At 50.8% G+C, this 14,506-nt stretch overlaps 1 protein-coding gene and 1 long non-coding RNA gene across 2 annotated transcripts; both read right to left on the bottom strand.

The window, feature by feature from the left end:
- Positions 1-263: 263 nt before the first annotated feature.
- LOC120665616 lies at positions 264-2,638 on the bottom strand. Its single transcript, XR_005671240.1, has 4 exons — positions 2,152-2,638; positions 1,779-2,039; positions 1,614-1,701; positions 264-553 (listed from the first exon to the last, which is right to left on the bottom strand). It is a non-coding gene; the product is annotated as an uncharacterized LOC120665616 (long non-coding RNA).
- A 469-nt stretch (positions 2,639-3,107) lies between these two features.
- On the bottom strand, positions 3,108-7,244 carry LOC120665615 (probable glycosyltransferase STELLO2). Its single transcript, XM_039945217.1, has 3 exons — positions 5,440-7,244; positions 4,220-4,346; positions 3,108-4,122 (listed from the first exon to the last, which is right to left on the bottom strand). Exons 1-3 carry the CDS (start codon positions 7,167-7,169, stop codon positions 3,646-3,648), a joined length of 2,334 nt encoding a protein of 777 aa, XP_039801151.1. The 5' UTR covers positions 7,170-7,244; the 3' UTR covers positions 3,108-3,645.
- Positions 7,245-14,506: the final 7,262 nt, after the last annotated feature.

Raw genomic sequence — 14,506 nt, 5'->3', positions numbered from 1 at the left:
TCTATGCAATTCCCGCAGTTGACAGACATTTGAGTTGTGTGAGGAAAGCTAAAAAGGCTTAGGTAAAAAAGAAAACTACTTGTGAGAAATGTGTACCTGTCGAGTATTTTAGGAAAGGCACTGTGCTTTTGTAGTGCAGAGGCATCTGAGTAGGCATGTCTCCTTGAGGCAAGTCCCCATGGAAACCAAACTCAGGGTAATTTTGTTTTAAAAGCCCTGAGAAACATTTAGTCAAAAAGATTGTATGTATGCAAGTCCTCTCATAGTCTACAATTCCTTGAGAAATTATTATTATTGATGGTAATGTATATAGTGCAAAACAATAGTTCTTTGTCAACGGCTAATGATAGTACTATGTTGGGGGTGGTTGCCGGGCGAAGGCCAACCAGCGTGTGACATCGAGCGAAGCCAACCAGCTGAAGGGCCAAAGCGAAGGGTCAATTTTCAACGGCCCAAGACTACCAGGCGAACTTGAGCTTCTTCAGTTCTTCTGACCGGCAATCACCTTCTCCAACCGGGAAGCAGTCGTCCGGAGACTCGCAGGCTAAAGATACTTGCAACAAGAAGCTGAAGTTTTAGGCAAGGCAGGTTTAACAAGGAAATAATATGCAGGAACAAGGAAGCTATAATTTCAACAAGGAAAAGGTATATGCACAAGCAGGTCATCACACTTCAGAAAGCTGAAATCGGCTTAAATGCAAAAGCAGTTCTACTGTATTGAACTGGAATGCATGAAAGTCATATAGTCGTAAACCTGGCATTTGGCAAGGTTTAGAAGCCAATCAATGGGTGATGGACCACAGGAAACTTCAGCGACAACAAAGATCTAACACATGCTTATCTGGTTATATGGGAGGATTCCTGCGATTTTGCTAGCACAGAAAAGTTTCCAGAATTCCATTCAACAAGACTGAACGGTCCTAACTCCTAGCCCATTGCACACTCAGTTTTAACACTATGTGCTCAGAATGCTCCGTTGGCGCCCCCGAAAGGCCCGTCATGGACGTATATTGATTGTCCATGCGTCCTTAGCGAGAAAGCTTGTATGTGTCAGTCATCATAGGTGTCAATACCGTGGTAGATGCAGTATGTAAATGTGCGAGACGATTGAACCCATCACCGATGCACAGGGCAGGCGCCCTCGTTGCAGGCGTGATCCCGCTAACAGATTTGATGCAGGAATAGTATTTAGAGATTAGGTTGTAACAGCTGTAATGGGCACTTGATGTAATCAGGCTCATCCCCCCAAGGCTATAAATAGCATGGGATTTAACTATTTGGAGGAAGTGGAATCATTATCGCTAACCAGTTAATCACTCTAGTCCTGTTATTCTCGTTCTAGTCTTGAGTTCTTGTTGATCGGATCCCCTGATCCCAACATATTACTCTAGAACGTAGATTATTTTGCTGAACAACAAGCAAAGTAGTTGAAACTACTCCCGGTAGCGCAGATCAAGGTATTAAGAAACAGGGATGGGTGAAAATAAAATTGGTAGCAAATCAATGATCTCTCAGTAGTAGCAGGATAACCATGACAATTAGCCAGTACCAAAGACAGAATACGACATTTGACAGCAAAGCAAAGGGTAGGAAAGAGGGTTGCTAGCTCTCACAGCTGATTGGATTTCGGGGTTGAGAGGCTCCTGATAGCCATGAGCACGGAGATGGAATTGTGGAACCATACAGCCCTGCTGCCGCTATCTGATCATGGTGCGGACATAGCTCACAAATAAACATAAATCAGAGCTGATTCAGTCTGAGTGTGGATAGAGGCGCACCTATGCAGTCGTCTCCATCGATAGAGGCGGTGGCCATGTTGCTCTTTTCCGTCGCTTTCCTCTCCGCAGGAGCCATGGTGGAGGTGGAGTGATTGGATGTCGAGGCTGCCGTTGTGCTACTCATCTCTCCCGCCGTCCTCCTGCGGAGCATTAGATTGAAATGAAAGAGCACGCACGCGATCCAGCCACAACATTACCAGATCCACGAGGCAGGAAGTCCCTCCCCACTATGCTCTCGAGCACCAATGACTTCCCGGAACTCTGGAGTCATGTTAAAAAAAGGCAAACAAATAGTGAGCGAGCGCGCTGGCTAGATCTAGGGAGGGGATGAGTGGATCTGTATGCAGAGGTAGAAGGCTGCGGCAGCACGTACCTGCCCACCGACGACAGCGATGGCGGGGAGCGCCTCCCAGAGCGAGCCGCCGCCGCCGCCGCCGCCGTGGTCTTCGAGGATGGTGCACGCGCGCGCCCATCACTTGAGGATTAGGTGGCATCGCCTGGGCGTCGGCTCGGACGAGGCTGATGACGAGGTCGAGGCCGAGGCAACGCCGGCAGAGGAGTTGTCGAGGGAGGAGCAAACGATGGAGGCGGCGGCGGCGGTGGCCGCATCGCCTGGACCTGCCCTCCGCTGGTTCGCGGGCGCCGCTACTAGCCTCGGCCTGGCCTCGCGCGGGCTAGTGGCCACCGCGGGAAAGGAGTCGGCGCCAGGAAGATGACATCGGTGGGTTGCCTGGCAGGGAGGACAACGGCGGTTGTTGCAAGCGGAGGGAGGCGCAGGCGGCGCGGTTGGGGAAGGGCGGCGGGCGGCGAGGCAGGCGGAGAGGCCAGCGGAGACGGCTGAGTGGGTTCGCAACGATTCGCGAGCGCCGCGGATCCGTGGGTTAACGGGCGTGAGGACAGCGCCCACCCGGATCGAACGGTTGATATTACGACTTCACGAGATCCAACGGCTAGAGGATTAGCGGGCGACGTGGCACGATGGTTTCGCCCGGTTTGGTGCAAGAATCGTATTTAGAGATGCCCCGTCATTTGACCTGCCTTGCCTCGACACTGCAGTGTTCCCCTTGTTTCCTCTCTGCATGCAGCAAAGCATCAGAAGATCCCGTGTTGATGAGAGTGTTCAGGAGCAAAAGATTGCCGAAGATTCCAGAGCTCCACATTTGGGCCTTGCAGAGTACTTGTAAGTATATTAATTCGTTCCTCCTTCCAGAAAGGAAGACATGTTTTCCTCTTGCGACACATAATTGGGCTGAAAATCCACACAGTAGGGCATCCTAATACAGACACCCGTAGAGCAGAATATGCTAACATGTCACAGGAAATGCGGAGTACACAAAAAAAATAATCTTATCTTTATAGCCAAAAAAAATTGACACTTGACATACAGGTACTGGCAAAAGACTTATCTTCCAACTTGCAAACAACAGCCAACTTTCTTTGTATCATGCTATCTGTAATGAATACAAGACGCTGCACTTTAAGAGTTTGTATCAGTTTCATTGTCAAATTTCAATGGTACAACAAATTGCTCAAGTGTGGACCTTTACTATTGGCAACCCCAAAAATCTTGCAAAATAGCAGCTGGCCAGGTTGAAGCTCTTCTCCGTAAACTCGTGGCTGGAACTGGAAGGCTGTCCTTTCTTTCAGCAGGACAGCTGGGCCAAGCTGATCCTCAGTAACCTTGTGTCCTTGTCACTAATGATACACCAATATACAACAGCTGAGGAATGAACAGCTACAGAATGAACAGAATAAATGAAATTACAACAGCAATGGAGAAACCCCCAGAAAACACAAAACTATGCTTGTCTACTCTGTTCCTCGTGGCATCAAGGATAAACTTGCACTTCAACTAAAGATTGTATCTTTATACCAACTCCATCAGAAGCGGGTCTCCTATGGACATCAGCCGAATCACCTTTATGAAATCAATCTCACTCATAACCTTCACAGGGAAAACAGCAGGTGCTTGAGCTGTATAAATAGTCTTGAACGTTGCATTAGCTGGCAATTGGGTCTTGAACACTGTTCCAGCCAGAGCTTCGGAGTCAAAATTTTGAGGAGAATCCATCGCCATGAAGAACATTGGCACCGCAATCTTGTGATGCAAATCCAAATCGCCGACAAGGCCCACAAGATCGCCAAAGTCTTCAACAAACCGCCGCGGTATATAGAAGAGTTCACTGCCACAGAATGCAATCTTCTCTTCGCCCATGTTTTCCTTATAGTTTGTTTGGAAATGAACTGGGGAATTGCCGATGACTTGCTTCACCAGTGCGCCTTGCTTTACAAACCATTCCTCTTTATTGCTCTCCAATGGAATAGTAACCCAAGAATGTGCAATCTGCAGAATCAGAAAGTATAACATGAATCCTTTAGTAACACGTGCATTAATCAATAAAAAATACATGGCGGTGATAGCAAAAATACAGTATACAGACCTTATTTGTAATCCAAAGTTTTTCCTTGTCAGCTTGCAGCAGGTTCCAGTAGTTAAGAATCATGTGGTCTTGGAGGAAGAGAAATCCATCAGCACCACTATATCTTTCAAAAACCTTGGGCAAATACCTGATGAAATGTTAAAAAAAAAAGGGTTCCAGGTACGATTAGCAGATTTGGCAGTACTGTACAATCCAGAAAACAGAATTCAACAAACAATTGATTCCTTATATGCCACTGCTTACATCCCAAATCCCCTGTTGTCCCACATAGGTTCAGCTCACATGTCAATGACACTATGAGGATGGAGTTTTGACAAGTAATATAACTGATAGCATTGAGTTTATCATGGAAAATATTGAAACGGAGTGGAACAATGTGACAACATTGTGACTCTGTTCAGCTTCATGTTTTACAGATAATTTTTTCTGTTCTCCAGCATTATCTCCATTAAAAAAATAAGGGGGGGGGGGGGGGGGGGGGAGGGGAGCTTTACATTCACCACAAACGCACAAATAAGTCAATAATTGCCTGAAAAGCAGTAAAAAGAATACATGGATGCCGCCACAATTTACACAAGTCCACTTCTAAGTTACTGAATAATTAGTTCATAGATTATCTCCTACTCAATTAGCACAGGTATTTTAGTATAAGTTCTTAATAATGTGCCTTTTAGAAGGAAAAAAGGTACTGATGTGCATTGAAATCCAGGTTTGTTCCTCTCAGCTAACTTCAATTTGTGCCTAAAGAAGTTTTACTGTGCTTGGATCCAATGAAATGATCGTACCATATTTATCTGTTCAAACGAATCAGAGATCAAATCAATAGAGCAAGTTTATCACTTTATACGCAGATAGCCTGGTCTCAAACATCAAGCGAGGATACACTAGTGCAAATTCTACATTTATTAGCGATGGAACCAGAACTTTCATCATCAACTGATTTAATATTAAGTTATTAAAGAAGGTACTACCTTCCAAATGTGGACACACATAAGCTTATGAAATGTAACCATACAGGTTTGAGTTTCAGGAATCGTTTGTTAAGGTTCACAAAAGGTTCTGAGAATCTTCTATGAAACTAATTAGGAGCCTATTTCTCATGACTGCTCTAGCATCTTCTATCAAAATCTATGCAGTTTAAGTTTATATCAACTATCAAGTGTAAGTCATGTTTGCAGAAGAGTCACAAAGAAGTAAACTGGGGGTTAGTAAACACTCACTTATAAGCATGTGACAGCGTGCATCGTTCAACAGCAAGTTCTTTATTGCTCTGCTCTGCAAGAATGATAACCGTCTTGAAAATCCTTCCATAAAGCAGTCTCCACTCAAGTGCCGTGCGATCCACAGGCCCACTGACATGCATGATCATCACAACGTTTCCAAAGTTCTTTCTCCACTTAATAAGATTTCCAATCTCATAGTTCACCGTGCCAATCTCATCAACCCCAAGGTGCACAGATGGCAGCTTCTTGGGCACAAACTCCTTCATGTCACCCTCTCCAATCGTTGCCCGCTGCCTGTCAATCTCCAACGACATGAGCCGAGGCTGCCGATAGCCCACAGCAAGCAGGTCCTGAAGCCAAGCAGCTGTTAATCTCACATCCTGCTCTGTCCAGAAGCCTTCCTCAGCCATGGCATAGCTCAAATCAAGAATCTTCTCAAACAGTGTCCTCTTGTTTGACCTCCACTCGTTCAGGAACTTGATCAGCCGGCCAACATTCACGTGCAGATCCTTCTCCTCCGCGAATGGGTATGCCTGAATATGATCTTTCCTGTAAATAGTTGGTGGATAGAAAGCCACATATCCACCAATCTCCCACAAGATCCGTTGCGCCCAGTACCCACGGATCACATCTGCTGCCATTGAGCTCACAGACACTGGCATCATGAGCCCCCAGAAAGCTGGTGACTGGAACAATGTATTGAACGAGTTGACTGGTGCCATCATGCCCTGTGGTAGCGCCACCTTTGGGGCCTCTGAATCAAACCTCAGATCGAATGCCGAAGTTGGTGGCTTCCGAGTGAAGTAGAACACGGCATCCACGTCTGGCAGCCCGTCTGACAGCCCCTGCTGAATGAACTGCCGACCGCTGAACACCTCAGTGTAGAAGACCTCGTGTGCTACCTCTCCAACCTTGTCGAGTGGCAGCCCCCGCGGCCAGACCGACCGCTGGCCGAAGTGCACGTAGGGGTTCACCACTGTTCGATTGGGATCCGCGTGGCTGTACTGGAGCAGCACGGGGTGGTTGGTGACTCCAGATCCCAAATCCACATCGAAATGCTTCCCCAGATCGTTCCCGGGCACCTCGGCGCGGTCGTCGGCGTCAAAGATCACCTTGGCCCCGTGCTGGATGGCGAAGAGGTAGCCGGCCGTCTTGCGGACGTGGGAGCCGTAGGGGAGGAAGTCCACGGAGCGGTAGCCGAGCTGCGCCTGCAGCTCGAGGGAGAGGAAGATGGCGCCCTTGAGCTCCCACCCGGCGGGCGTGTGGGAGTCGCCGACGGCGAGGAGCTGCCAGCCCTTGACGCGCGCGAGCGCGGCCAGCGCCGCGGTGGGCGGGGTGGAGACGGCGACCACGATCCAGCGCTCGGCGCGGAACGAGGCGAAGGGCGCCCCCGCCGCGATCGCGAGCGGGGGCACCTTGGACCAGGCGACCTCCGGGTAGGGGAGCTTGGCGGGGCCCGCGGAGGAGGAGCTGGAGCGGTCGAGGCAGAGCAGCGCGGCGGCGTCGGGCGCGGCGCCGCGGAGGAGGAAGACGGCGGCGGCGGAGGCGAGCGCGAAGAGGAGCAGCAGCAGCTTGGAGGAGTGCTCGGACGCCCAGGTGGCGAAGTCGAGGTTCTTGGCGAAGGGCCGCGGGTGCCGCCGGCCCGCCCCCGGCGCGCCGCGCGGGGACGTGGGCGGCTTCTGCCCTGCGGCCGCCGCGTGCGGGGACGGGCGGTCCTGGACCAGCATCTCCTCCTCGGCGCGGGCGCGGAGTGGAGTGGATCTGGGGGGCGCGCGCGCGGTGTGGTGCGGCGTCGTATCGGCGGGGGGGGGGGGGGGGGGGGGGGGGTTTGGGGTGGTTGGGCTGGGTGGGTGCGGCGGGCGCCGACAGACAGCGCGGAGGGGAGGGCGGGGGATCGGTGTCGCGGTGGGGTGGGGTGGGGCGTCGCGATCGGCCCGCGCGGGGGAGCGAGGAGGGGATCTTCAGGCGCCGGCGCGCGGGCGTGTGTCGGTCGGGGAAGGGGTGTGCCGGAGTGGAGTGTGCGTTACTCCAGCGAGGGGGGGAGTGTCCAGTGGGTGGAGCGGTTGGTGGGGAGAGGAGCGGAGGGGGAGTCCACCGCTGGCGTGGAAGGCTGGGCGAGCCGACGAGCTCTTTGGCGGGGGCGTTCCGGTTGTTTATTCTTAGGGCTTTTTGGGAGGTAGCAGTACTGTAGCAAGAGGGAGCCAGAAAAAACGGGCTCCGGCGGTTTCACCTCTTTTCGCAGTTCATTTTCGATCTTGAATAACGTGCCGGCTCCACTATAGTACGAAACAGTGCTAAATAGTAACGCTGCAGTTCTGATCACTGTAGCATGGAGCTGGAGCTGCCCTCGGCAGAGCCCGGCCAAACGGAGCCTTATTCCGAAGGAGGACGGACTGGAGTCATCTGATCGATGATTATAGAATGTTAAGGTTGCTATTTGCTTTCGCGAACGTGACTGAGGGTGTGTTTGGATCTCCGAAATTTTACAGCACTATAGTAACTTCGAAAGGTAGAGATACAAGAATCATCACACACAGAAGATGCCAACGATTCAAATACACAAACACAAGAGTAAAAAAAAGAGAATAGAAGACCACACCGCACCTCACACCATAAGGACTAAAAATCTGCAGTGACATAAAAAAGCACAATGGACCACCAAAAGGAAAGATGTGAAAATCATGCAAAACAATGCCGGCCTTAAAAAAGAACATGATGGCATGATGCTGAAGAAGCCACCAAAAGAACATCATTTGCGGATAAACAATAAGTTTGTTGGACTTCATGAAAGCAAAGAGCTGCTGGTTGAATTGGAGAAAGTTAAAGATGTTAGACCTGGGAACCAACAAGAATGTGGGAAGAGGAAGCGGTGTGAGATGGAAGGGCGTCATGTGAGGTGAATTTGGAGCCGGATGGTTAGTTTATGACAGTTACCATATTGGAAAAATTTTAAACTGAGACATAATCTTGATGTCATGCATATTGAGAAAAACATATGTGAGGTCCTCGTTGGGACAATTTTTGAATATAGTTGGGAAGACAAAGGATATAGTTAAAGCTAGGTTTGATATGAAAGATTTGAGAATTAAAGAAGAGCTGCAATTTAGAGAGGATGGTGAGATGCCTCGTGTTCGATATACCTTGTCCACTAAACAAAAGGAGGCATTTTGTAAATTTTTATAGGAGTTGAAGTTTCCTAATGGCTTTGCTTCCAACATCTCATGATGTGTGAATGTTGATGGAACCAAGATACAAGGGCTAAAAACACATGATTGTCACATTCTTTTGCAAAACATCTTACCAGCTGCAATGAGAGGATTTGTGGACAAAGACATTTATGAAGCAATAGCGGAGTTAGGAAAGTTTTTCAGGGAACTGTGCAGCAGAACATTTGACAAGGATGTATTGTCTGAAATGAAGAAAGAGATCCCTATTATTTTGGTAAAGCTTGAGAAATTTCCCCTGCTTTCTTTGATGTCATGGTGCACCTTGCTGTCCATTTACCTGATGAAGCATTACTCCGAGGTCCTGTGCAATATGGTTGGATGTACCCAATTGAAAGGCGGGTGTACACTTTGAAGCGCTATGTGAGGAATAGGGCATGACCAGAAGACTCAATTGCCGAGGCATATATTGCTGATGAATGCCTAACATTTTGCTTTAAATACATGGATGGTGTACAAACAAGATTTAATCGGGAATCGAGGAATAAAGGTTTTTCTAATGAAGAGGCATATAATGTTGACATTTTTGGGCATGGAGTTCGTTTTACTTCTGCATTTGAACTCCAATATGATGAAAATGGTTTTGATCAAATGGTGTGGTATGTGCTTAATAACTATAGTCAAGTTGAGAAATATGTGAAGTAAGTTGTAATTATTGTCTTCTTTTTTTCCACCTTTATGTTGCACATATGCTAACTTCAACTTTTTTCTGCAGAATGTTCAGAGATGAATTAAAGAGAGAAGGGGTGCCTAACATTGAAAGAAAAATTCTGATAGGATTTCAAACTTGGTTCCGGAAACATGTTAGTTTGCATCCATATGTTTCTTTCATTTTTTTGGTACAAATTCTGATATGTATGTGTTGCATCTGCCAGATCTAAGTTTGCAGCATACTCATCAAGAAGAGATGTCTGATGATGTCTTTTCCTTAGCATGTGGTCCTGATTTTAGAGTCAAGAAATACATCTCATGCACAGTGAATGGTGTGAGGTTCAACACTATTAACTGTGACAAGAATAAGAAAACACATAATAGTGGAGTCATGACACAAGGTACACACAATGGTCAGTTCATTGATTTTTATGGAACCTTGAAAGAGATTATTGAGTTAGAATATAATTCTGAAGAGAGGTCAGTTGATTTGTTTAAATGTGATTGGTTTAAACTTGATGGGAGGAATACTGAACTTCAATATGATGGCTTCTTTAAAAGCATCAATGTTGGAAGTAAGTGGAATAAGGATGATTCTTTGATTTTGGCCACTCAGGCTAGAAAGATCTTCTATTTGCCAGACACAAAGTTGGGTAAAAAATGGCAAGTTGTCCAGACATATGACCATAGACATCTTTACAATGTAAGAGAAATCGAGTCTGCACAATATAATGCTCCTGCATATCAAGAGGATGAATGCTGTGTTGGGGACGAAAGGCGTGAAGCAGTGATAGGCATGGCATATGATATTCCTTTGAATAGAAATGATGAAAGAGGCCCTATTTTTTATGCTGCTGATACTACTCGATTGGTTAAAGAATGTCACAAAGGGCATCAGACTCATGGCGAAGAAGGGCGTCAGAGTATTGACGAAGAGGAAGAAAATGACACACTTTGGAGTATTGTAGCGATGACGAAGGAGATGCTACACTGGATGTTGACAGTGATGATAAATAGATGCTACCAATTAGAAATTATTGTTTTTGTCGGTACCCCAAGACTGGGGTACCCCCTCTTGCTGTGTCTAGGCAAGAGTCTCGTAGTTATCCTTAACTACGCCCTGACGGACGAGCAGCCGGACCCCTGTGGTCCGGAGCCCTACTCTCCCGGCAAACGGCCCCGGACCCGCTCCCTGCTTGGGGAGGGTCCGGTGACGCCACGTGTCCCGGAGGAGGTAGCCCTCAGCCAAAACAGCTGGGGGCCCCGGACCCCCGCCGGATCCCGGACCACGCAGTCGCTGGCGCCGCCCACGCCGCGTATGTCAGTCTACTATGCCAGATGGACACGACGGCTCGGCTTCGCCCATTATGACGCTTACACGGTAGCCTCGACAGACTACGCCGCAAGCTATATTGCTCCAACGGGCGCCTCGCCGATGAGACAAATAAAGACTCCCCTCGGTCAGAGAGTCGAGGGGGCGATGAAGCGTATCCGAGAAGAGATTCTCAACCGCTATAGCTCCATTGAAGCTTTCTGCGCAGTATACTATATGTCCACGTTAGACCCACTTGTCGGGGTCGGAACGCCCGTGTACGCGTCCCCTTGGTCTATAAAAGGGAGACGCTCGCTAGAGGAAGATTCATTCAAAGCCCGGCTGGGCAGAGGATAGACTCATTCATACACAAGAACAATACATCTCACAGTGGACGTAGGGTATTACGCTCCGGCGGCCCGAACCACTCTAAACCCGAGTGTTTTTGTGTTCTTGCCCTTAAGCCAGATCGGCCCAATCGCTTGCGCTCTCCCGAGTACTCCCCCTCGGGGATTAGGCGGGTGCGTTCCGCCACCCGGCTGTGGGTACCCCCCAAAAGCCCGCGACATTTGGCACCGTCCGAGGGGACGTGCAAGCGTTGGCTAGATCTCTAGGCTTCTGAGGCTGAGCTCATCCTCTGCAACGGCGACGAGAAGGTGAAGAGAGGCATGCCTGCACGGCATTTTTCCATCATGCCGCCTACGCCGCATGCCACAACGCCGAGGCAGTGGTGCCCTCGATGCGGCGGCGCACGGCAGCGGCGCCTGCTGTGCGTCGCCACTGCGACACCTCAGAGCCGGCGCAGTGGCGCGCAGCGGAGACGCCCGCTGTGCGTCACCCTACAACACCTCCGCGTCGGCTCAAGGTTTTCTCTCAAGCAACCACCAGGACTCCTCTGCGGCGACATGGTGTCGACTCAAGGCTTTCTCTCAATGTGAAGCCTGGAGCCGACCGTTGTGGCTCAGGGAAAGTGTACCGTCGACTCCTTCCTCGCCAGGACCGAGTCTCTCTTGGTGCTGCTGCAGACAGGATTCCGCCACCAGGCGCGGGGGCCTAACGTCAGCACCAAGGTCGAGCCGGCGAACGACCGCCCTTCTCCACGCTCCGTGCTCATCCAAATGAGCACCCAGCTCGAGATGAGCAATCATCGGGCTGGCTTCCGGCGGCAGACGGTGGCGGCTGGGCCACTCCCATTCAAAGCCAAAGAATTCGTCTCCATGCTACGTAGGCATATGACAGTTCTTAGGCAGGGAAGGGCCCCCCGAGCTCCCGAGGTGATGCTGGATGATGCAGTTCAGACACGTCCAGGATGCCTTCGCCTCCGACGACTGTGGAGAACTCAAGGGTGGCGATTCCACTCTGGTTGGGAATCTGCATGCCTTACAAAAGGCGGCCGTAGGTTACCCCTAGATAGGACTAAGAGAGTACATCCTTGTAATAACATGGCGCCTACGTGTGGTCTGGAGCAGTAAAGGTCCGCCCTTGTAAACCCGATCTCTGGCTTCATCGCACAAACAGGCAACGCCAGCAAGTGGTCCAGAGCGGTAGAGGTCCAGCCTCATAATCCCGACCTCTGATGTACACCACGATAACCACAATAAAGGAGAATTGCTTTCTAAAGTCTTATCTACACTTATCCGTTTTGGTTTAACTATGTTTTTCTCCTAAACGGAGTCGTTTCTTTAGTTACTAACGATCCAAGTTGAGTTGCTGACTTGTGGTCAGGTGGGGACACCCCTTCTAGCTGGAAGGCAGTTCGGACCCCTAGGGACCTGCTCAGGAGAAGTGGTGCCCGTATCCTGGGGTAGAGATGCTCCGCGTAGCTTAGCCTGGTTATGTACCCTAAGCCTACGTACTTCACTGCCCTGTTACGAGTCCCCTAGTATCCGAGACTGCTGTCCCTAGAGGTCACGGGCTCCTTTCTGGTATAAGGCCTGGTTTCCTACACCTTGCTGCAAGGACCGGTGGCATAGTTCATGGGATCGTCAGCAACGACTCAAGTCCACTCCGGCGGAGACCGCTCGCTACGGTCGACTCAAGTCCACTCCGGTGGCCTGCTCTGGCGGAGACCGCTCGCTACGGTCGACTCAAGTCCACTCCGGTGGCCCGCTCCGGCGGAGACCGCTCGCCACGGTCGACTCAAGTCCACTCCGGTGGCCCGCTCCGGCGGAGACCGCTCGCCACGGTCGACTCAAGTCCACTCTGGTGGCCCGCTCCGGCGGAGACCGCTCGCCACGGTCGACTCAAGTCCACTCCGGTGGCCCGCTCTGGCGGAGACCGCTCGCCACGGTCGCCAGGAGCCAGGTCCAGGGAAGTGATTCTCGCTCCCGGAGCGGTCCGAGGTCCGTGTAGCCGCTTGGCTTGGTTCCATACCCCAAGCCTACACCTTCGCCGCCCTATGGAGAGCGCTCTAGTACCTGAACCTGGCAACAGGTGTTCCGGCCTCCAAGGGGTCCGGAGCACCCGTTCTCGACATGAGCACACCGACACAGCCAAGTTGCATGGAAACACATCATGATGGTGGCACCACCCGCGGGTTCGTACCTCGCCCGAGGTGGGCCCGGGGGCCACTGTCGGTACCCCAGGACTGGGGTACCCCCTCTTGCTGTGTTTAGGCAAGAGTCTCGTAGTTATCGTTAACTACGCCCTGACGGCCGAGCAGCCGGACCCCTGTGGTCCGGAGCCCTACTCTCCCGGCAAACGGCCCCGGACCCGCTCCCCGCTTGGGGAGGGTCCGGTGACGCCACGTGTCCCGGAGGACGTAGCCCTCAGCCAAAACAGCTGGGGGCCCCGGACCCCCGCCGGGTCTCGGACCCCCATATACTATCCGGACCCCTCAGCGGGGTGGAACTGACACCCCGCCTGGGGCTAGTACGGAGCCGCCACGTGTCCACAGGTGCAGGCACGTGCGCGGGGCCGCGTGGCTTCCACTGGAAGACTCGCCTACCTACCGCATTCAATGTGGTAGGCGGAAGTGCGCTCTGCCACAGCAGAGCCCGAGGCGGCTTTTGCCAGGTTGCACTATTGGTCGCGTGTTACCAAGGCGCACAGTGCAGTCGCTGGCGCCGCCCACGCCGTGTATGTCAGTCTACTATGCCAGATGGACACGACGGCTCAGCTTCGCCCATTATGACGCCTACACGGTAGCCTCGACAAACTACGCCGCAAGCTACATTGCTCCAACGGGCGCCTCGCCGATGGGACAAATAAAGACTCCCCTCGGTCAGAGAGTCGAGGGGGCGATGAAGCGTATCCGAGAAGAGATTCTCAACCGCTATAGCTCCATTGAAGCTTTCTGCGCAGTATACTATACGTCCACGTTAGACCCACCTGTCGGGGTCGGAACACCTGTGTACGCGTCCCCTTGGTCTATAAAAGGGAGACGCTCGCTAGAGGAAGATTCATTCAAAGCCCGGCTGGGCAGAGGATAGACTCATTCATACACAAGAACAATACATCTCATAGTGGACGTAGGGTATTACGCTCCGACGGCCCGAACCACTCTAAACCCGAGTGTTCTTGTGTTCTTGCCCTTAAGTCAGAACGGCCCAATCGCTTGCGCTCTCCCGAGTACTCCCCCTCGGGGATTAGGCAGGTGCATTCCGCCACCCGGCTGTGGGTACCCCCCAAAAGCCCGTGACAGTTTTCTATGCAGAATTCGTAATATTGTGATGATGAAACCCATGTAATGGAATTCACATGACTATTTGAGACCATATTCTGTTTGTGGATAATGACATTGTATCTTTTTTTAATTCTACGCAGATTGTACCAGTCAGTAAGGTACACAGATTTTGGAGAATGACATTTATCTCTTTGTACCCATTTCACAACTACATGATGATGAGAACAATGCGTGATGAAATTGGACTATAAA

The sequence above is a fragment of the Panicum virgatum genome, chromosome 3N, assembly GCF_016808335.1.
Source record: "Panicum virgatum strain AP13 chromosome 3N, P.virgatum_v5, whole genome shotgun sequence".
NCBI classification, from domain to species: Eukaryota; Viridiplantae; Streptophyta; class Magnoliopsida; order Poales; family Poaceae; genus Panicum; species Panicum virgatum.
This window is presented reverse-complemented; position numbering and strand designations above follow the sequence as displayed.